The 22387-nt window shown below is 40.1% G+C and overlaps 3 protein-coding genes across 3 annotated transcripts in view; 2 read left to right on the plus strand and 1 right to left on the minus strand.

The window, feature by feature from the left end:
* Positions 1-22387, minus strand: part of LOC115729434 — a 31626-nt gene that overhangs the window by 6934 nt on the left and 2305 nt on the right. Inside the window, exons 2-4 of the mRNA XM_030660020.2 lie at positions 22362-22374; positions 20227-20235; positions 13857-13860 (exon numbers count right to left, since the gene is read on the minus strand). The gene's annotated coding sequence lies outside the window, so the exon portion shown is untranslated. The remainder of the gene's footprint in view (positions 1-13856; positions 13861-20226; positions 20236-22361; positions 22375-22387) is intronic.
* Positions 4964-13810, plus strand: LOC115729382 (condensin-1 complex subunit CAP-D2). Its single transcript, XM_030659948.2, has 17 exons — positions 4964-5231; positions 5369-5679; positions 5970-6130; positions 6218-7403; positions 7526-7717; positions 9006-9647; positions 9759-9935; positions 10280-10347; positions 10468-10690; positions 10775-10874; positions 10970-11085; positions 11160-11217; positions 11614-11765; positions 11849-12050; positions 12810-12971; positions 13094-13184; positions 13488-13810. Exons 1-17 carry the CDS (start codon positions 5099-5101, stop codon positions 13504-13506), a joined length of 3993 nt encoding a protein of 1330 aa, XP_030515808.1. The 5' UTR covers positions 4964-5098; the 3' UTR covers positions 13507-13810.
* Positions 15614-20540, plus strand: LOC115729389 (cystathionine beta-lyase, chloroplastic). The gene is made up of 13 exons (XM_030659961.2): positions 15614-15856; positions 16002-16173; positions 16264-16376; positions 16551-16621; positions 16727-16818; positions 17015-17102; positions 17179-17290; positions 17912-18008; positions 18095-18176; positions 19029-19146; positions 19292-19399; positions 19471-19573; positions 20173-20540. Exons 1-13 carry the CDS (start codon positions 15788-15790, stop codon positions 20346-20348), a joined length of 1401 nt encoding a protein of 466 aa, XP_030515821.1. The 5' UTR covers positions 15614-15787; the 3' UTR covers positions 20349-20540.

A 22387-nucleotide genomic window follows, 5' to 3' on the forward strand; every position in this document is an offset into this window, starting at 1 on the left:
AGTCTCTGGATTTCAACAAACTCTTGGAACTTCTTTTGAAACTTTAACCCCTTAGGGTTTATCTTGAGTTGTGGGAGCTTAGAAAGAATATCCCAACCAATGATGAGATCCTTGTCATGAGATGGACATCCAAGGATCCGGGTGGTGATTTCACAACCAGGGAGAATATGAATGGTGAGGGGTTTACTACGCAGTTTGGTAGTAAAAGTTTCTCCCGAGGCCGCTTGGAAATATCTGGTATATGGTGTCCAAGATTCTTCTGGAAGGATTTTGGTATCTAGCGGGGATGCAATTGCGCCAATATCAATGAGGGCAATGACTTGGATGGATTTGGTGTCGTCTGGAAGGTAGAGCTGGATTGGAAAATGTGGGGGATGGAATGTTGGGGAGTGGATTTTGAAAGAATCAGCAAGAGGAAAGAAGGAGAGAATATCTCCCGGGGCTGAGTCCGAATCGGAAGAGTAAGTTTCAATGGCACACAAAGTGTTTGGAGACGGCTCTTCTTCAATGGAGAAGATGGATTCAACGTCTTCATCACCGAGAGAGATCCCAGTGTTTTGAGAGATCTTCTGGATCATGTAAGCGCCTGTTTTTTTGCTTGGGGGCATTTCTTTGCAAAATGACCTTTCTTGTTGCAAATATAACATCCGTCGGACTTGGGTTTCTTGCGGTGCTTTGCGAAACGACCGCGTGATTTCTTTCTGAGGAATTTCCACTTGCTTCTGCGAGGCTTCGCAAATGAAAACTTCTTGAAATGAACTTTCTTCTTGTGACCCGAGCAAGACGGATCATTACGATCTACGGTGCATTTGATCTTCCATTCTGGCCTTTCACAGTTCTTGTCATACTTGCGGTTTTCTTTTAAGAACTGTCGAACCGTTTTTTCTTCGCATTTTTCTTCAATGGCAATATGAACAGCTTTTTGTATTTCTCCGAGTGTAGATTCAAGGAGAGGCCTTTGAAGATGTTTATCAACTTCATCCGCAATCTCTTTAGGAATGGAGGCTAAAAAGATTGGTTTAAGATTGATGTCTCGCTCCGAGATGATAAAAGAGTCGAATCATCTCTTTGAAATGTCTATCAAGATCCTTTCGAGAAGTGGAGCAGCATTTTCGTTCAAAGAACTCTTTTCGCTTGAGTTCTCTTTCACTTTGGTGGGTTGACCAACAAAATACGGGTGAATGACTCCGCATAGCTCGATTAAAGCTCATCGGGAGAAAAACAATTTGGTCTTGTTCTCGAGATGGAGATCCATCGAGTCTTTCAGGGTTCCAATGAACTTGCTAGTGAATTCTAAGAGAACTTCATAAGTGCTTTGTTCGCCTAGATTTTCGGCAACAAGCCATGTATGGAACTCCTGGATTTTCATGGGCCAACGATGGTAAGGAACATCATCAAGAGTAAAGTACGTGCTTGATGAGGAATGGGCCGGACGAGATGATGGACTTGGATCCGAAGGGTTTTAAGATTGACAAATTCCACTTCTTCATCTTCTTCTTTTTGGGATCGCCGCAGCCCATCATAATGGCTGGGATTTGGTCCGAAATGTGTTCTGGATCATTTTCGGATTCTGAAGAAGGAGATGTTTCTGATGGTGGTGCAGATGATGTTGAAGAAGAATCATCTTGCTCGGTGGCTTGAATTGTGGAAATGGATGGAATTTGTTTCCTCAAAAAACTTTCAATGGGATTAGAAACCATGAATGAAGGTAGCTTACGTGAAGGGGAATGTGGAGGTGAGTCGGGAGGTTCGCGCGGTCTTGTGGGGGAATTGGAAAAGTAGGAACCGATGATGATGTGTCGGAGAATTTTGTTCTTTCGGCATCGGCTTCAGCCTTCTTGATTGCTTTGAGACGAGCTCGAAGAGCGAGTACGTTTATACCCGAATCTGAAGGTATTGTCTCAAGAACTTCTTGGAAAGGGGTCGAAGAAGTTTGGCTAGAAGCTTGGGACGAACGAGTAGTAGGACGTGTATGGGAGGGAAATGGAGAAATAGGGGAAGTAAATGAGGAGAAAGGTGGTTGGTACTCAAGTTGAGCTTTCTGATTTTCAAGAATGAGGATCTGTCTCTTCGACTTCTCTATTTGAGGAGTCTGGTCTTCTAAGTAATGGTGATGGAGCTCGTTGATTTTCCATCATGTAGACTCTCTTTCCGGAAATGCAAGCATCTTGCGGATGTGTGTAGAAGCTTGATCAACTCGATCTACTTGAGTAGAAACTTTCTCAAGAGCCACGTTTTGGGCTAAGGCATTTTTCGTGCGCCAATTGAGAAATGTTTCAGCTGGAGCTGGACCTTTCTTTTTCCCATGTGGGTCAATCTCGGTTAGTGCGGGTATCTTAGGAGCATGATAATCCGCTGCTTTGAGGGTCGAGAATTTTTCGAGTGGTGGAAAATTTAAAGTGGATGAGTGAGATTCATCTCTGGGCCGAAGTGGAGGAAAATCGCCAGGTTGAAACATACAGATGCTTGGAAGTGGTTCGGGGATGGGAGCACATGTGTATGGTTTTGGGAGATCAATGGAGCAAGACGGATTTTTCTTGATCCATTTTTGGATGGGTTTATAAAAGGGACCGGTAACAGGTTTCTGAGGCGGTGTTGGTGGATATTTTGGGGGGTCTGGTTTACAAGAGGATGGAGAAGGAATTTGAAGTACGGGAGGGGCACCATACTGAACAAGGTATTGCCAATTTCCGCCGTCTTCGCCAAGAGGACCTACGGTGGGATCACCGTCAATGTACCGTTGATACAAGGGATCTTTCTTCTTTTTTTTTCTTTTTGAAATGGGCATGTTGTCTTCTTCAACGGGAGAAGTACAAGAAGGACAGGAACATTCTGGATCCCAAAAGCAATGACCTGAAGAATCCTTAAAGGCATAAATTGGTTGCCCATCGTAACCAAAAGACTGGACGAATTTCTTTGGATCCGGGTCTTCCATACTAACTGTTTCGGATGGACATGGGGTGAAACAGAGAATAGTAGGGAAAGAAGGAAAAAGGGACGAGGAGTCCTCCTTTTCTTTTGCAAACTTGATGGTCACAGTACCATCTTTCTTTTTTTAGAACCGAGGTTCAGATGACCGAACCGGCCTTGTATTCTGGTGAAGTTTTTCATAATTGGTGACCCAGCTATCGGGGAGAAGTTTGATGAGCTGTTCTCCGGGTATTTGTCCGGGAACATGAACACAAGATGTCCGGTCATGGTCTATTGAGATGATGAGGGCATCATCTGAGGTGGGATGGTTAAGATCAATGGCATGATTTCGGACCCCGTAGACCATCCGATAATGGAGTGTAGCGACCAAAGAATTAGGAGTCCGGGGAGCTCCGGTAATTTGCGATTGAACCTTTAAGACCGACGGTAGTCCCGGGTCTGCTAGTGCCATGTTGAAATTTGGAAACAAAGTAACAAAGACTGCCCCAGCATTTAAAGTAGTCTGGATTGTGCCAATACGGGCATGCTGGTAGTCTAAGAACCGTGTATCCAAGAGAGCAATTCTGGCTACAATAGGTAGGCCTTTACGGCCATGAAAGGAAAGAGCAAGTCCGATGGCTCCAAAATGAAGATGGGTGAACCCTTGTTGGATCCACTGGAGTGGGAATTCGGGAGGAATTTGGAGTGTAACAAACTGTTCTTGTTGTGTAGCTAGAATATGATGCTGGTCAAACTTGGAGGATCGAATATACTCCTTGACGGAGCGGGGAGTGTGTCGGATAAGATGTTTGATGGAGCGAATTGGAGAAAAAGAGGTGGGTTTGGCAAAGGCTGAATATGGGTTGATGAGAGGAAGATGTGTTTCGGAGATTTTGTTGTCTTCGGAAAAGGCTACCTCATAGAGATAGTCTATTTTAGATGCAGTGGATTTTCGTAACTCCGGGGGTGATGCAAGAGAGAGAGGAGATTGATGCTGTATGGGAGTGAGCATGTTTTCTTCTTGTGGAGTTTCCATGGTGTAGAAAGTTTCTCTTCATTACGGACCTTCGAGCACTAAAATATCAATACTAATCTACTTTAATGGCAATATGGCTCGATACCGAAAAAGGAGCGGAAGCAAGAACTTAATCTAAAACAATTATGCTATCCCACATAGGCTCACCGGCCACTCAAGGGACCGCCTGTTAGTTTCCGGATCTTGCTCTTGGAACTAATCCTTTAAGACATCGATTTCTGATCCACAGGATCCACTATCCATTACCACCATAGATTTATCCCGATCAAATATTGGATAGATCCAGCACTCACTTGCGAAGTTAATCAACAAGTGGAAAGAGGCCCCGCCGGACTCTACACGTGCTTTAACCCAATACTAGATCTAATAAACTTTACGGATGATTACGACCACAAAAACCCAAAACCGATACATCTGTGATAAATTTATCCCAAGTTATTATTTTAATAACGAAAAACCCCAAACCGGTACATTTATGATAAGTTTATCCCAAACTATTTTTTGACCACCGAAAATCCTAAACCGGCACATATGTGATAAATTTGCCCCAAATTGGTTCACTTGTGATAGATTTACCCTCCGTTAATTTTCGTTAAATTGATTTAATGACCCGAAAAACCTCCCAAATTGATATATCTGTAACAAACAAAGGGTAAAAATCCCAAATAAGTATACCGTCAACCTGTCATGTGTCATTTAACTTTATAATTTGATGGTAAAATTTAAAGAAACTAATGGATGATAAATTTGTTACACGTGTACCGGTCCGAGGTAAATTTATCATAGGTGTACGGGTTTATGATTTTAGTTGGTCCAAAAAATATTTTGGGAAAAATTTATCATAAATGTATTAGTTTTGAGTTTTTTATGATTAAAAATATAATTTATAGTAAATTTGACATAAATGTCAATTTGAAAATTTTCGTGACATTAACGAGAGGCCATCATGGCCCATGGTATGCGGATCCCAGGACCCGACCGGCACTCCAATTCGAGACTCGAGTCTCGCATCTGTTCCGTTTCCCGCTCCTTTCAAAGGCTCCCCCATTTTGAAAATTGCAGGTTTGGCCGTGGACGACCGGTGAACAAACCCCAGGAACACCAGCGACGAGGAAGAGAAACACTCTCTCAATTCTCCTCCGACGCGCGACAATGGCTCCTCACTTCGTCTTCCCTCCGAGTCTACAGGCTCTCGAACAGGAACCAGAAGACAATCGGCTCTACGCACAAAACCCCGTCAATATCGCTTCGCTTCGCTCCTCCGAGCTCGAAGAATTTGTCAAAGGTTCGCTTTAACTTTCACAACACAGTCAGACTATGATTTTTCGACAATTTCCAACTAGAAGTCGCTGCAGTGCCGGTGCTGAGTGCATTTGTTGTCGCGAGGGTTCTTGACCTTTTGGTATCCCGTGGCTCTCGTAGGCCTGTCGTTCGATCTCTCCGACAAGGAGCTGTTCTGCGTGGAAGAGCAGGACGTGTTCGACCGCGTGCACTCACTGGTCCGCAATTTCTCCGGCCTTGCCCCGTCCTGCAAGCTCAACATCGTGGAGAGCCTTAGATCGAATCTCAGCGTGCTTCTCCCGAATGTCGACTCTCTCGCGCGCCAGGATGATGATGGTATGATCCTGGATCGCATCGGTTCGCACCGCAATGCCTTTAAGATATACACGTTCTTCCTGCTCAGCATCGTGCTCGCTGAGGAGTCATGTGCTAGCTCCGGCAACAATTCGAAGGTATTGTGCTTGTCTCTTGAAATAGTTGAACATCCGAAGGGCAAACACATTGAGCTGATTAAGCGTCTCTGTTTACTTTTTTTGAGTTAGCGCATTCCTTTCCACCATATTTCATGATTATCCATTTGTAGTTCCTATTTACCTTAATTGACTTGTCGCCCACTCCACTCATGTACAAGAAGGTTGTGAAATATTGCCATCAGCGTCACATAATCATGTATGTTATTTTGCTTGTAAATTGGGTTATTATCATGCGAGAGTTTTAGTGAGGTTTTGGATCGTGGGTTCAGGTGACAGCAACCGCAAGGAAGAAACAACCTCTAAACTCTTGGAACTGGGAACAACAGAGGGGACGGGTGCTAAATCTAATTGCTAACTCCTTAGAGGTCAACCTTTCATTGCTCTTCGGATCATCGGATCCAGATGAAAATTACCTGTCTTTTATTGCAAAGTATGTGCTGAGAGTGTCAAGTTAATTCCTTTGAATCTATCTTTTGGGTTTTTCTCATGGATTGAACTCTATTTCTGGTAATTGTAGAAACGCATTCTCAATGTTTGAAAATGCTTCACTCTTGAAAGACCCCGAGACGAAAGATGCTCTCTGTCGTATCATCGGGAGTTGTGCCAGCAAATACCATTATGTAGCACAATCGTGTGCTTCGATCATGCATCTGATTCACAAACATGATTTTGTTGTCACCCACATGGCTGAGGCGGTCGCAGGTGCTGAGACAAAATATGCTGATGGTGGCTTGGCCAGTTCTCTAATAAGAGAGATTGGAAGGACCAATCCAAAAGACTACGTTAAGGACACTGTAGGAGCTGAAAATGTTGGACGTTTTCTAGTTGAACTGGCAGACAGGATGCCAAAGTTGATATCGACCAACATTGGAGTGCTTGTATCACATTTTGGTGGGGAATCTTATAAGATAAGAAATGCTCTTGTTGGAGTTCTAGGAAAGCTGGTTGCAAAAGCTTTTAAAGATGTCGAGGGCGAGGTTAGTTCTAAATCTGTTCGCCTTCGAGCAAAGCAAGCTATGCTGGAAATCTTGCTGGAAAGGTGTAGGGATGTCTCGGCTTACACTCGAAGTCGGGTTCTTCATGTCTGGGCTGAACTCTGTGAAGAGCACTCTGTTACAATCGGAGTATGGAATGAGGTTGCAACTGTTGCTGCTGGCAGATTGGAGGATAAGAGTGCCATTGTCAGAAAATCTGCATTAAACTTACTTATCACAATGCTGCAGCATAACCCTTTTGGTCCGCAGCTTAGAACAGCTTCATTTGAAACTACACTGGAGCACTACAAGAAGAAGCTGGATGAGCTTGAACCCCCTATCCATGAAAATAGTGTGACTAATGGTTTATCATTTGATGATATTTGCAATGCTGATGGAGAAATTGAAGATTGCAATGCTAAAACTATGTCTGAGGAACAACAAAATAGCTTACCTGATAGTTGTTTCCCCCATATGGAAGATGCGGTCACTAATAAAGATAGTTCTGTGCCAGATGTCGGCAACTTGGAACAGACCAGAGCCTTGGTTGCATCTCTTGAAGCTGGCTTGAGATTTTCTAGGTGTGTATCAGCCACGATGCCGAACCTCGTACAATTGATGGCTTCATCCTCTGCCACTGATGTCGAGAACACTATACTATTGTTGATGAGGTGCAGACAATTCCAGATTGATGGCTCGGAAGCCTGCTTGCGTAAGATGTTGCCATTGGTAAACTTCTATCCTCATCATTGTTTTAAAATTACGGAAAAGCTGGTGGTTTGGTATAAATAATGTGGAACAAGCTTTTTAATGAACTTGACAGTTGTGGTCTTGTACTTACTATCTTGTAGGTGTTTTCTCCAGACAAATCCATCTATGAAGCTGTGGAGAATGCCTTTATTACAATTTACATAAGGAAAAACTCAATAGAGACAGCTAAAAATATAGTCAGTCTAGCTGTTGACTCTAACATAGGTGATCTAGCTGCTCTGGAATTCATTATTGGCGCCCTGGTATCAAAAGGTGATATAACAACCACTATGGTATGTTCCTTTTCTCAGCTCTATAGATTTTTTATCAAGCGTTTGAGAGTTATTGTGGAGTAATTGCAAACTCCATTTGTCATGAAAATTTGAAGCAGTTCTCCTGTTTTCTAGTCAAATTAATCAGTTTACAAGTTTGTGGCTACTTATGATAGATCACATAGATTCATTTGGACTAGTGAAATGGTTCTAATTGAACTCTAGAAGAATCTTTATAGCAATAACAGGATACAGTGGTGGGGTTCTATTATTGTTGTTATTTATTGTAACTACTACTATAATCATCATCATTATTACTCCTACTACTACCATTACTACTCCTACTAGTATTGTTATAACGATTAATTTGTAACTGCTAAAGATACATCAGGCTGATGACTCAAGATTAGCATCTAGAGTTGCTTATGTGCATACTGTTACTCGTTCCTTCTTCCTTTTTCTTGTTAATATGGTTGTAAAGCGAATAAATTTTTGGGTTAGTCATCTGCGGAAGCATGAGCTTTTTTATTTTTTCTCTAAATTTCTGCGTTCTTACTGTGGCATATGTAGATTACTTATCTTGACAATTTTCACATATCTTATGAATTGATTGGCTCTGGACGCGGTCCAGTTAGCAATTTGTTTAGGAGTTACAAGCTTAACAAAAGCCTACACTCTAGGTCCATAGCATAGTCTTGTAAATGTAATACTGCATCATAATTAGTATTAGGACCAGCATGACCATTTTGATGTACTCCTTTTATGCTAATTCGAATTAATTCCAGATGGAGTAAAAAAAATGGTGGTGATTGGCACCTTATAACTACAATAGTTAATTGTTAGAGCAATATACTTTCGGGTATCTAGCTATAGTTTATGGTTTTGAGCCCTCTAACTCTCCATCCATTTTTGAAATCAGAATCTGAATACAGGCAGGAAACAGATTGGCCATATATATAGAGAAAGGAAAAGCAAAGACTGGCCAATTTTAGGCTTTGGTTTGATAAGTATTGGCTTTACTCGTCTCCTTTGAAACTACAGATTCCATAATTATTAACTTGAAGTTTCCATTTCCAACTGGTGAAAGATGGCTTGACATCTTCTCTGTCATAAAGACTGTCTTCCGTTTAATTGCAGTAGTATTGATTAATGTTTGGTTGTAATTCTGTTAAAGAGGCTAATGATTGAATGTGGAAAGTAAAATGGCCACTGTGTTCAATTGCATTGCTTGAAAAATTCTTATGTGAGACTATCGTTTCTGCTACCTCTTCCCCTCAAGGAATCATAACTTAATGACGCGTACTTGCAGGTTTCTGCTTTGTGGGATTTCTTTTGCTTTAATGTCAATGGAACTACTGCAGAGCAAAGTCGCGGTGCTTTATCTGTGCTTTGCATGGCAGCAAAGTCATCTGCTGGCATCCTCAGTTCTCACATTCAAGACATCATTGATATTGGATTTGGACGCTGGGCGAAACTGGAACCTTTACTTGCAAGAACAGCATGCATAGCTATTCAAAGATTGTCTGAAGAGGACAAGAGAAGACTCATTATGAGTAATGGTAGTAGGTTGTTTGGTATTTTAGAAAGCTTGGTCACTGGTTTTTGGCTACCAGAGAACATTTGGTATGCTGCTGCTGATAAAGCAATAGGTGCCATATATACAATTCACCCATCACCAGAAACTTTGGCAGCTGAACTGGTCAAAAAATCTCTCAATTCTGTGTTTGACGTGTGTGGAGGAGATGAAATACAGAAAGATATTGAGAATTGTAGCACGAGAAGCCTTACAACGATTCAAGTAGCCAAACTAAGTAAATTTCTTTTTGTTGTTAGTCATGTTGCTATGAACCAACTAGTATATATTGAATCCTGTGCTCGGAAAATCCGAAAACAGAGATCCAAAAAGGAGAAAGCTGAAACCAATGGTGTGGCCCTTGGAGAGAAACATAAGGTGAGATACACCACAAATGTGACTTCGATGGATTTGATGGCAATAACATGGAATGTACACTCGTAACCTTGAGTTTGTTGTGATTGAGAGCTTCTTATTTGTCCCCTCCAGGAAAATGGTATAAGTGCTGAACTTGGTCTGGCAGCTTCTGAGGATGCATTCCTTGATTCACTAGCAGAAAGAGCAGAGACAGAATTAATTTCTGGCAGTTCCTCTGTAAAAAATTTGATTGGAAGCTGTGCATCTTTCCTATCGAAGCTCTGTAGAAACTTTGGTTTGATGCAAAAGGTGCTTGATAATTTTGTTATATCCGTTTCTGTTTATCTGATGAACACTCTATTAGATCATATGTAGACAGGATCTTCATGCTCTATGAATCACTAACATTTGATATTCAGAGTGTTGTTTGTTGTGTTGCAAACATAACTTTCTCCTATCACTTGAAAAATAAATTGAATTAAGCAATGACTTATCATGCTTACTCTACTTTGAAGTGAGAACTGTAATTACTTCCTTGTCTCCATTGCTTGACTGGACTGGAATGCCAGTCGTATGGTTTATTGCATGCTTAACATCTGAATTTTTGTCTACTATTTGCTCAGCAAACTCACTAGATCTTCCTATTTTTTCAGTATCCTGAATTACAAGCATCCGGACTGCTCGCTTTATGTCGGTTTATGATAATAGATGCAAGTTTTTGGTGCGGACTCTCTCTCTCTCTCAATATCACGTCAGTGGGTCTATAAGTGGTCCTTGCTCTTGTGTGCTTGTCTAGAGAAATGCGCATAGGTCTGACATCTTTCATTTATGATGATATCAGTGATGCCAATCTCCAGCTGCTATTCACAGTCATTGAAAATTCACCATCTGATGTTGTTCGTTCCAACTGCACCATAGCACTTGGCGATTTGGCAGTTCGATTTCCTAATTTACTAGAACCATGGACTGAAAACGTCTATGCTCGGTTACGAGATCCTGCTCTATCTGTTAGGAAGAATGCTGTTCTTGTGCTCTCCCATCTCATATTGAATGATATGATGAAGGTAAACGGACAGATTCCTGGAATATCTACAATGATATAAGAATTCTCAGAGTCATCATGATTGGAAATACCACTGCTTGTCCAGGTGAAAGGTTACATAAATGAAATGGCTGCGCGATTGGAAGATGAAGATGACAGGATTTCAAGTTTGGCTAAACTATTTTTTAATGAATTGTCTAAAAAAGGTAAATTATGGAATGTACCTGGTAAATGATTATGAAGATATTACAAGGTCACTTCTTTTTAATTTCTTCTTATAATTTCTCTCTCCTTGGTGCAGGAAGCAACCCAATATACAATCTACTTCCAGATATATTGGGCAAATTATCTGGCCAGAATTTGAAGAGAGAGTCTTTCTGCAACATTATGCAGTTCTTGATCAGTTCCATCAAGAAGGTTTGCTTTGCTTAATTCATCGACAGAATTCTCTATCATCAAAACATTGAATTTACCATCCTTTGAAATGTCAGGACAAGCAAATGGAAGCTCTTGTCGAGAAGCTGTGCCACAGGTTTGAGGGAGTGACAGGTGGGTGCCAAAAAACTTTAATTTTATGGAATGAAATGTATCACTGAATCGACATCACCTCAGCCATAACATGGTGGCTGGGTATGTGACGCTGTGGCATATTACTCTTTATCAGCCTTTGGGTAGACTGTTAAATTATAATTGTACATTCTTTTGTATTTCACTTTTGGAGTTCCAAGTGGCATGATCTGACCAGTTGAATCCCTGATTTGGGCAAGAGAGTCAGGAAGGTTGTGAGACTCAATTATCTTTTTGAGAAACTTTTCCCTGCTCAGTTCTGCTCTTCGTGTAGATCACTTGGAACTTGATTTTCTTCGCACTTAAATTGGTGAGGAAGGTGTTTTATATTTCTTATTATACGATAACCTTTTATCATTCTCTGTGGTTCTGATGCAGATATTAGGCAATGGGAATGCATCTCTTATTGTCTTTCTCAGCTGGCTTTTACTGAAAAGGGACTAAAAAAGCTCATTGAATTATCTAAAACTTATGAACACGTACTTGCCGAGGACTCTGTCATGGATCATTTTAAAAGCATTTTAAGCAAGGTACTGATTACCAAAATATCTGCTTCTATTACCATAGTTTTCTGTTTGGCTATTCATATCTTTGTACACTTTGCATGAAGCAGGGAAAGAAGTTTGCCAAACCAGAATTGAAAACATGCCTCGAGGAGTTTGAAGAGAAACTTAATAAAGTCCACACCGAGAAGAAGGAACAAGAAGTCACTGCAAGAAATGCTCGGGCTCATCAAGAGAAGATGGGTAGCTTGGAAACCTTTATGTCATCTTGTAGTTCTGGTGTGGAAGGTGCGGAAGTGGACTCAACCGAAGGTTGGTGTTTGGACATCTAGGACAGACAATTGTTGCTTCCTAGGCTCACAATTCTGATGGAAGAATCTGCATCATATAAGTTCGGTCAGATTTTTGTCATAATAGTTCAGGACACTATTGCTAAGCTTGATGCATCTTTAGGTTAGCGCTGTTGTAAAAGACTGAATAAGCCCCAGGAAGAGAAGTTTCAACAGAACGCCTGTCTTTGTGTAGTGGTTCTCTTAGTAAAAGCATCATGGCTGCAGTTGACCAGAATCAAACAACCTAACATTTCACAAATAAGAATTTTGATTATTAAACAATTGCGGAGGCCACTGCCACTTGACCATGTTGTCTAACGAGTGGTTGAAGTTAGCATATGGTCTTCTGTTCTTCCCTAGTTGAGGCAAAATCATGAGAAGGTTATAAGTCCATCTGTCAGTTATCATTTTGGTAGTAAATTAGCCAGGAGAGATTTGATTTGCAACTTGAACTTTTGTTCTGCTCTTCATGGACAATGTAGGTTTCAGTAATGCAACAGAAAAAAAATTTGGATGCCATGAACTTGCATTTGATTCTGAGCATTTTTATGTTTCCATAAACCACTGTTGTTGGTAATCTTGCAGCATTGTATCTTTGAAAATCTCATGACTGCAACAAATGATATGTTTCTTGTCACAATGACCCCACCGTAAGAATGAAGGGGACTAACGTGAGTTGGATGCATTGCTGTACAGTTGGAAATGGAAACGACTTCTGATTTTGTTATATTCTGGACAGAGGGAGAAGTTATTAACACATCAATAGAAGATACCAATGGATCCCTTAGTGGTCATCTGAATTCTAACAGTGAATCGGAAGAATCTTCTGGTGCTTCCAGTGAGGTAACAGAATCAGAATCAGGTGACATGGAAATTCAATCACCGAAAATTGTTTTAAGAGGTACTGCAATCTATCTGGCTTTCAGTTAAATTTGTTTGCGTTTTACCTGCAATAACAATGTAACATTAGCAGCGCACTGTGTCTTTAACATGTAATTGGGTGTATGTATGTGCCACATGCAGGGTCCAAATCCAGAGCCAGGGAAGCCAAAACTAGGAGTGAAACTACCAACGCTTCTGCATCCACAAGAAAGAATCTCAGGGTAAAGCAAAGGTAGAGTTTGCACTCTTTCCTGCCGCTGTCCGTGCATTTCTGCAAGTACTTATATGTGATGGTCACAGCTTATACCCACTATAGACTTTTGGGCACAAAAGCGCCAGATCACATAGAATTCCTATCCAGTAGCTCTTTTTTCATGTGTTGTCAATTTTTGCCTTTTCCGAATCCTGCAAGTTTCATGTAGAAGTCTAGAGGCAGCGGTTTCGGGTGAGCTGGCTTGGCTCATCTCCTACTGTCAAGGAAATCAAGCCACAACTTGTGCAATAACAACTATACTGCAATCTAATGTATCTGCAGATCAAAAGAAGAGTTGTAAATTGATTGGAGCATTTCACCATCCCGTCCTTGGTGTCAGACAACTCGGATGGAGGGAAGCCCTCACCTTTATGGCATGACCTCATTTTGTATGCTTGTTGCAACGCGAATCTGTGGCCTGTATCAGTATGTATACATGAGATGTTTCCCTTTGATATTTAAATGGTCAAAGGAACTGTGAAAATGTAGAACGATTGGTTTCACTGCTCCAACTCTTATTGTTTATCAACTTTCGTACGTGTTCCTTGACAGCACTTTAAATTTACTAACTCTTACGTGAATTTACTAATCTTTTTTACGAGTGACTGATCAAATTTAGTTTCAACTAAATTACCGATTGGTTTTTGGTTATCAGCTCTCGTTTTCAGTTATTTGCAAATGTTAATTTGGTCTACTTCTTTAAATTTGTCGGGTCTTTGTCATTACCTACTATGTTATATTCATCTTGTCGACAAGCTCCTTTAATTATTAACTCCTACATATATAAGTAAAGAAGATGATCTGTGTTTTTTGGCACCAGACTATCAAATTCTGGCTAACGATTGGACCGGCTCTGAATAACGATGGACAATGAATTAAGTGAAAATGAGGGGAAACTTAATCGAGGAAAGTGCAGATTTTTTAGTGTAAAGCTAAAATATCTAACCAATCCTTTAGTTTAAACGAAAATATCAAATTCTATCTAAATATTTTCGTGTACAATGCAGATTTTTTTTGTCCATTCAATTTTATAAGCATACAAGCTATCATTTTTTAGAAAATGTTTTTCAAATTATTTGCCTTTTTTGAAATCCGAAAAACGAACGGAGCCTAAAAGATTTTTTAATCTTTGATACCCCGACCGTTTGAGCTTCCTTTGATTTGTGCTATCCAGTTTCCTGTTGATGTATACAGTTATACTTGCAGACATTAATTAATTAGCTAAATTCACGATAACAAAGATGATTCTTGTAATTAAAAAAAAAAGTGACGCCATGAATATGCTTTTCTATATCATCTAAAAAATGACTTTTTGTATTGAGGGAAAAAGTCACAAAAAATCATAAGCTATGCTTATCGCGACACATTTACCCCAAACTATTTTGAAAGACACCAAAAATTCTAAACTTGTACTCGCGCAACACATTTACTACAAACTTTTTTGTGTGACACCAATAATCCTAAACTTTAATCTATATGACACATTTACCTTAAGTTATTTTTTTGTGACACCAAAAACTTCAAACTTATAGCCGTATGACACATTTATCTTAAAATTTGAGGTAAATGCGTCACACTGATACAAATTTGAGATTTTTGATGTCACAATAAAAAAAATTGAGGTAAATATGTCACACTGGTACAAGTTTGGGATAAATGTGTCACATAGATACAAGTTTAAGATTTTTTATGTTACCAAAAAAAAGTTTGAGATAAATATATCACAGTAAGCATAGTTTAGGATTTTTGGTGGCTTTTATCCTTGTATTTAAGGTAAGGATATGTACATGTGATAAGCTGAGGAAGAACGCCAAGCGAACATGAACATTGACGCATTTGCAGAATAGATACATAATGGGAAATTAAATTGTAAAAAAGATGAGCCCGTGGTTTCCGAAAGATCGCGCTAGTCCAGATTTCCATGTGCTAAAAATAATTATGGGTTTTAATCAATTAAGAATTTTTTTTAATAAGGGCACGAAATATCTTATTTTTTTAAATAAGAGCTTGAAACGAATCTTATTTTAAATAAAAACATTAAATAGCCTCATTATTTCAAAAAAGAGCCAAATCGAAAAGCATTTTTGTCCTTTAATTTTTCTCAACTTTTTTTTTATTTTTCTATTTTCCTTTTTTAAAATTTTCTTTTTTGGTTTTTCCCCTTTTCCCTCCTCGGTCATTGTTGGCGTCGATTGAGCGCAAGTCGCGAGAGAAGAGAAGAAAAAAAGGAAAAAGAAAAGAGAAAAGAAAAAGAAAAATGGAAAAAAATTACAAAAAAAAAAAGACGAAAGTACTATTTGGTCAAACTCTTTTTTGAAATAACGAGTATTTTATGCCATTATGCAAAATTTTCTTATTAATTTATTCTGATGAACAATCGAATATTGCAAAACATATGTCGAGTTCATTTTCTGTACGGTCCGGACTCGAAATGTGTCGTCAGAAGAGGTTCTCCGTCGCACCGGACCTGTCCGACCTCAACCTCTGCCTTTGCTCGCTTCGCTTGTCGTCTTCGTCTTCGTCTTCGTCTCTCTCCACTCGGCAAAACCCTCTCTCTCCCTCTCCCTCTCTCTCGCTAGACAATGTCTCTCTCCTCCATTTCTCTGAGGTCCGCCGCATTTAGCCCACTCCCGTCCGAGCTCGACGATCGCGTGAGTCGTTACAATCGATCGCTCTCTTCTTCCTATTTGTTTCGCGGTTCTCTCTTTTTCAGATTCACCGCGACCGAAATGGCGTTTGATCGAGGCCGAGTTTCTCAGTTGATTTTGATTTCGGCTCTGATGGTGGTTTTCGCAGGGTTTTGCGACAGCGAGACTCTCTTCGAGCTTCCGATTCAACGAGAGAGTGAACTCGGTGGGCAAGCGACTGGTGTCCCAGGCGAGGAAGTCGGAATTGAGGTGTTGTAAAGATAGGGACATGGACGTGAGCGCTTCGGCCGTCGTCGATGGCATCGCTGAGTGCTCTAACGGTTGTCTCTCTCTCTCTCTCTCTCACATTTTGGTTTTCTGACTGTGACTGCTGTTCTTTTGTTTTTGCTTAATGTTTTGTCGTAATGCAGAAATTCAAGTTAAGGAGCCTGGTATATCGACGCTGTTGATGAATTTTGAGAATAAGTTCGATCCTTACGGTGCTATTAGCACGCCGATTTACCAAACAGCTACATTTAAGCAAGTAAGATTAGTTGGAACTTCCTGCCATCAGTCCCTTCTTCTTGTTCCTATTTGATTAGTCTTGGCCAAGAAAAATGAAAGTAAAAATTTTCAAATAGGAAAAGTATTGGTGTGTAACATTTGCAACATTTCGGTGAATTCTTTCTTATATGACTTTCAACAAGCTAATTTGCAGCCTTCAGCCACAGAAAATGGTCCCTATGATTACACCAGGAGTGGAAATCCCACGCGGGATGCACTAGAGAGGTATGATCACGCTCGATACTTCTTGATTCGCAAATTGCTGTGATGGGCCTCTTGCAATCTTCAGTGTTCTTCTTGAGCTTACTTATGGGTATCCATATTCCTTAGCCTCCTCGCAAAGCTGGACAAAGCTGATCGAGCATTTTGCTTCACTAGCGGAATGGCTGCTTTGGCGGCCGTTACTCATCTTGTTTCAAATGGTAGTCACTCTTTATCATACTTGGTTTTGTATATTTTGCTTCTCTTTTCTAAATACCTGGCTTGATGAAAATGAGTTGTCGGTAGTGCATATGTGGAAAAGCATCCTTTCTCCCTTCTTTTTTGTGGTTGCTTGGAAATATCAAGATGTTTGTCATTGTTTCATGTGCTAATTAGCCAGGTGCAAAAAACATGCAGGTGAGGAAATTGTTGCTGGAGACGACCTTTATGGTGGTTCTGATCGTCTGTTGTCCCAAGTAACTCCAAAATCTGGAGTTGTGGTGAAGTCAGCATCATTTCTACTTTTGTTCATTTCTTCTGGAACGATTTTTCCTAGTTTATTTACCAAATGAATGTTGTAGGCGGGTAAATACAAGTGATCTACAGGAGGTTGCATCTGCTGTTGGTCCCTCTACCAAGCTTGTGTGGTTAGAAAGTCCCACCAATCCACGGCAACAAATTTCAGATATACGAGTAAGTTCTCTCCTCCGTTATTGATTTCTTCGTATATCAGGTTAGCAGAAGTACTTTGAGAATACACCATGCATGTGCACTTCTGTGCCAGTGCTTCTTTGCATTCATTTTAAGTTTGCCGCACAGAAGTACTCTTCTTTGTTTTTCTTTTTTCTTTTTTGAAAAATTGCTGCTTGAAAATTCTTAAGTAGTGACATGAGTTCTACTCTTTGTTTAGTAACTTGTACATGGGAAACAGTGTTTGAGATTGTGTCAATCTTAATGCAAACATAGGATAAAGTATGTGCATGTACATAAATGGTGTGGATGTGGATGTCCAGTCATCTTATCATTACTGTTCGGAATTTGTAAATTTTATATTCTTTGGTTCTACCCATAAAGTTTCTAGTAGTTGGTCTTTGGCAACGAGATCAAGGAATATCATTTCTATCTTGAGGAATACACCTCTTACCGGTGAACAAATAGAAATGTCATCACGTGTGGTATGTGCTGTGGACTGTGGATGCATTTAAGATGGCTATGACATATTCCAGCTCTTTACTCGATATTGTTTTTTCTTGGGAGAGTACTGCCCTGTTGCATGTCTCTGATGGAAAAATGCTCTTCCTTGGTGCCTTCTAGAAAATAGCGGAGATAGCTCATGCACGCGGTGCCCTTGTATTGGTGGATAATAGTATCATGTCACCTGTATTATCACAACCGCTGGAACTGGGAGCAGGTGGCCAAATTTTGAAGTAGATGTTATATGAATATGTACCCATTGCAAAGTGCATGTTGCTTATTATTACGGGTCCTTTCTTTCAGATATTGTCATGCATTCTGCGACTAAATTCATATCTGGGCATAGTGATGTCATGGCGGGTGTGCTTGCGGTGAAAGGGGAAAGGTAAGAACTGCAAAATATGGAAGTAGTTCTTTTGAGAAGGCATCTGCAAATAGTCATAGATAAAACCCATCTCGGTATCTGTACGAGCTGTAGTTCTGGGTGTCAATTTTTTTAATCTTGACGATACTGTTAGGTGTCGCTAGCAGCTTCGACTTCAATTTATTTTTTCAAAATCTTGAATTGCTTCTCGCAAATCCCCTTTTTAAGTCTTTCTGAGCATTCAATCATCTGCTTACATGCGTTAACTTTGCTTTATAGTCTGGTAAAAAGGAAAAAAACATTGTCTGACCAGATTTGCACTTTAATTCGAGCTTTCCACGTAACGGTCTTCTGTAAAATGTTCGGATAATTAAGTACTTAGTTACTGTGATTTCACTTTGTGGTCCTGTGGATGGGCTTCCACTGATGAGTTGATCTGAACATTGAGTTTTAGATGATATCCCAGAGTTAACAGGACTTGGAATTTCATTTGTTGCACATGTTTTTCATATTGCTTGGCATCATTTCTTCTTGGGTTTCTATTATTATGTGTTTCACTATTCCAAGTGTCGTCTGTGGTATGATTGGTGCCATTTTAGTTTATTCTTCAAACAGTCTCTTGGTGAAAGTACCTATGTATGTTCTATTTAGTATTTAGATTTATCATTTTTGTAAAATCCGTAAACGCAATGGAACACATCCTCGTGTAGGTAGTTGCATAACTATGTCATACTCGCTGGATGATGTTAGTTTCATATTAAAATGCTTTTGTTTCTTATATTTATATTCTGATATTTGGTTGTTGCTGACTTTTGCCCCTGTCAACACTTATAAAATAAGTCTTGTTTTATTCCCTGTTTTTACTTGTTCCAGCTTGGCAAAACAGATATATTTCCTCCAAAACGCAGAAGGTTCTGGTCTAGCTCCATTTGACTGCTGGATCTGCTTGCGAGGTATTAAGACCATGGCTTTACGGATTGAGAAGCAACAGGTGCAGCTTCATGCCTGCTTCAAGACTATACCTGCTTTGTCGGTTGAATGTGCTTTTCCCACTTTCATTTAAATAAGCATCCAGTAGGCTAACATAAGTGCGCTGAGAAATTGATCTTGAAACGAATGTATATCTTTTTTGACAGGAGAATGCACAGAAAATAGCTGAGTTTCTATCAGCCCATCCCCTAGTGAAGAATGTCTGCTATGCTGGTCTCCCTGGTCATCCTGGGCGTGCCTTGCACTACACTCAGGTATTCAGTGGAACTGAGACTTCATGCTTCGGTGTTGGAGAATCTATGTTTGACCTTAAATGTCATTGCAGGCTAAGGGTGCTGGATCTGTGCTTAGCTTTTTAACGGGGTCAGTGGCGCTGTCAAAGCATATTGTTGAGACCACCAAGTACTTCAGTACAACTGTTAGTTTTGGTAACTTCCCTGAACCAAGCTTGCTCCAAACTTTAGTGATTGCATCCTGGTGTGAAGTTACTGCATCGTTGCAGTAAACCTTGTATATGGTGGATGATTATATTAGATTCTCACTATTCTGTGTAGTTCTTATCCTCTTAAAGATCACATAGTGAAGGTTCGTGCTATTTTGTCTTTCTATATATCATTTATATATGAAGTAGCATGCACCATCAGTGCCAATAATCTGCTTCTTAGAGTGAGTCTGGCTTAGTTGTTTCTCACCTGATGCAACCTCATGTTAGAAATATCATTTTGCCAGCTGGTCCTTACTGATTTTATTGATAATACTTCTGGGATCTCCCGATTCAGTAAAATAGAAGAACAAAGAAATCCATATAAACATGATGCAGTTACCCTTCAGTTTGATTAAATTTGCAGGAGAATCTGTTTACTGAACTAAATGGATTGAGACTTCTGAACATGTCATGTCATAGTTATGCACACAAGAAATGAACATTTCAAAAGCTTTGTTTGGAAGTGTGGGGACGGTGCTAATCGGTGCTCACAGCCATCTCTGAGGGTAACTTAAATTTTCACTTGTTGAATTTTATTGGCAGGGAGTGTGAAGTCCCTCATCAGCATGCCATGCTTTATGTCCCATGCAAGCATACCAGCAGCGGTCCGCGAAGCTCGGGGCCTGACGGAGGATCTCATTCGTATATCCGTTGGAATCGAGGACGTGACTGATCTGATATCTGATTTGGACACTGCTCTTAGGACTGGACCGTCTTAGTTCCTTGCCCCAAATTGGGAGACCTCGTAAGTGCTTTGCCTTGTCTTAGCTTCTATTAATAGTGTAACTTCTCCGGAAATGATGTTAAAAGTGATGGTTCTGCTCCCCAGTGATTTTCAGTTTGGCTGTTTGCTCTCTCTACGACAAAGAAAATGAGTCTAGCCACAAGTACGAGAGCGAGAAGGATTCGTCTTAATCTAAGCTGTTGCTTCTGGTTCTCACCATTCCTCCTTTCATCTAGAAAGAATGCGTTCGCCTGTCGCTGGTAAGCCATTCTGTTCAACCCAACCACACTGTATTTGTACGATTTGGTTTTGTTCGAGGGTTCTTTCCCCAAAGAATTCAGTTTGGTTTATGTCCAACTTTACAGATATTATACTGAACTGAGAATTCGTTTTGTATAACCTGTTAACCTTTGAGTACTTTTACCATTTCCTTGAAGTAGTCTATTTGTTTTTAGATTCGAAGTGGGTTTTATTTTCATTTTGTGGGCATTCGTGAATTGTTGTGTACATAACTGTTTGGTTTGTTCATGAAATTAATGCTCCTAAGCCAGTATAGTGAGTTTGAAAAGAAAAGAATATTTAAAACTTGTCACGAAAGTGCGCTTGAATTGTAAAACTTTCGAAAAGTGCAAGCAAGTCCTAAAATTTATTGAATTGTTGCAATCAAATGACATCATTTTGATTCGAATCCTAGTTCTTACACCAATTAATTAAATTAGGTTAAAAGGTCCAAAAGTTTCTTTAAGAAAAAAAGACAAACTAAGAAAAAAAGGAAAAAAAAAGGTTAAAATAGAAAAACTCACAAAAAAGGGAAACAAAGCATCGCGGCCGGTGGTTGCCGACCCATCGTCGGTGGAGAGTCAACAATGGCCGGCTACCCTCGCCAACCACAAGCAAGAGCCACTTGGCCGAGGGACTGGCGACCCCTCTCCCCATCGCCGACATGTCACCGGCAATTGGGTGGTGGCGCCATAGGTGTCTATTTTTTTTTTTTTCAATTCTAGCTTTTTTTAATCTATTTTAACTCAAATTTAGGTTGAATTTTGAGATTTTGATTAAAACGTTTTAGCTTGGAGAGAGAAAATAATTAAAAAAAAATCACGTCAACATTGTCAGATATGACAGACTTTAGAAAATGACTTGACGCAATAATTTAATAAGTTTTAAGACTTAATTATACTTTTTGAAAGGTTTAGGATAATTTTTAATACTTCTAAGTCATTTATCCTGAAAAAATTTGAGGAAGAAAAATGGTTCAGTCGGTTAAAAATTGGAACCAAATGCCAAAATTAATTTGGTTTTGTTCCTAATGAAGATAAGGTCTGATTTGGTTTCGCTTTTCTTCTAACCGAACCGTGCTCATCCCTAAAGGAGAAAAAATTAAGTGATTTGCAAGTGCCACGTCAATGATTGAATTGGCGTGGGCTTATTTACTCTTTTTTTTTTGGGTCAAACTTTTTAACTCTTTAACCAATTACAATTGACACATATTTTGACGTAGAAATATTTACTCTTTAACCAATTATAAATTGACATATATTGTGACGTAAAGATAGAGAAATAAATCAAGAATCTCCGAATCCGACTGGATTTCTCCTTTCCTCCTCTTCCATTTCCATCTGACTCGGATGCCGTCATGCTGCAAATCTGTCGCGGCCATGGCTCCAGATCTGGACGCGACTTGACTCCAAGGTCTGTAGCGGGCACAGTTCCAGATCTAGACGCGAATTTTCTCGGAACTTGTTGCGGCAACTATGGTGGGGAAATGGGTGTCGAAGATGGACTTTACTGAGCCTTGAGCGGTTTATGGAAACGGTCGACATTGCCAAGTTTGGCAGTGGCCAGAGAGATGGTGGCATGATGGAGACAGAAGAGAGAAAAGTCCTACTGCTACTCTGCATCGCTGGATCTGAGGACGATTGCAGCCCATGCTTAGACGCCGAGACGACGAAGAAAGTGGATGCGACGAGATCAACCATCGCTAAACGACTACATGTAGTCTGCTGCTCAACAGCTTTGAACTCTGAGTCTTGA

This window comes from Rhodamnia argentea, chromosome 10, assembly GCF_020921035.1.
Source record: "Rhodamnia argentea isolate NSW1041297 chromosome 10, ASM2092103v1, whole genome shotgun sequence".
NCBI lineage: Eukaryota > Viridiplantae > Streptophyta > Magnoliopsida > Myrtales > Myrtaceae > Rhodamnia > Rhodamnia argentea.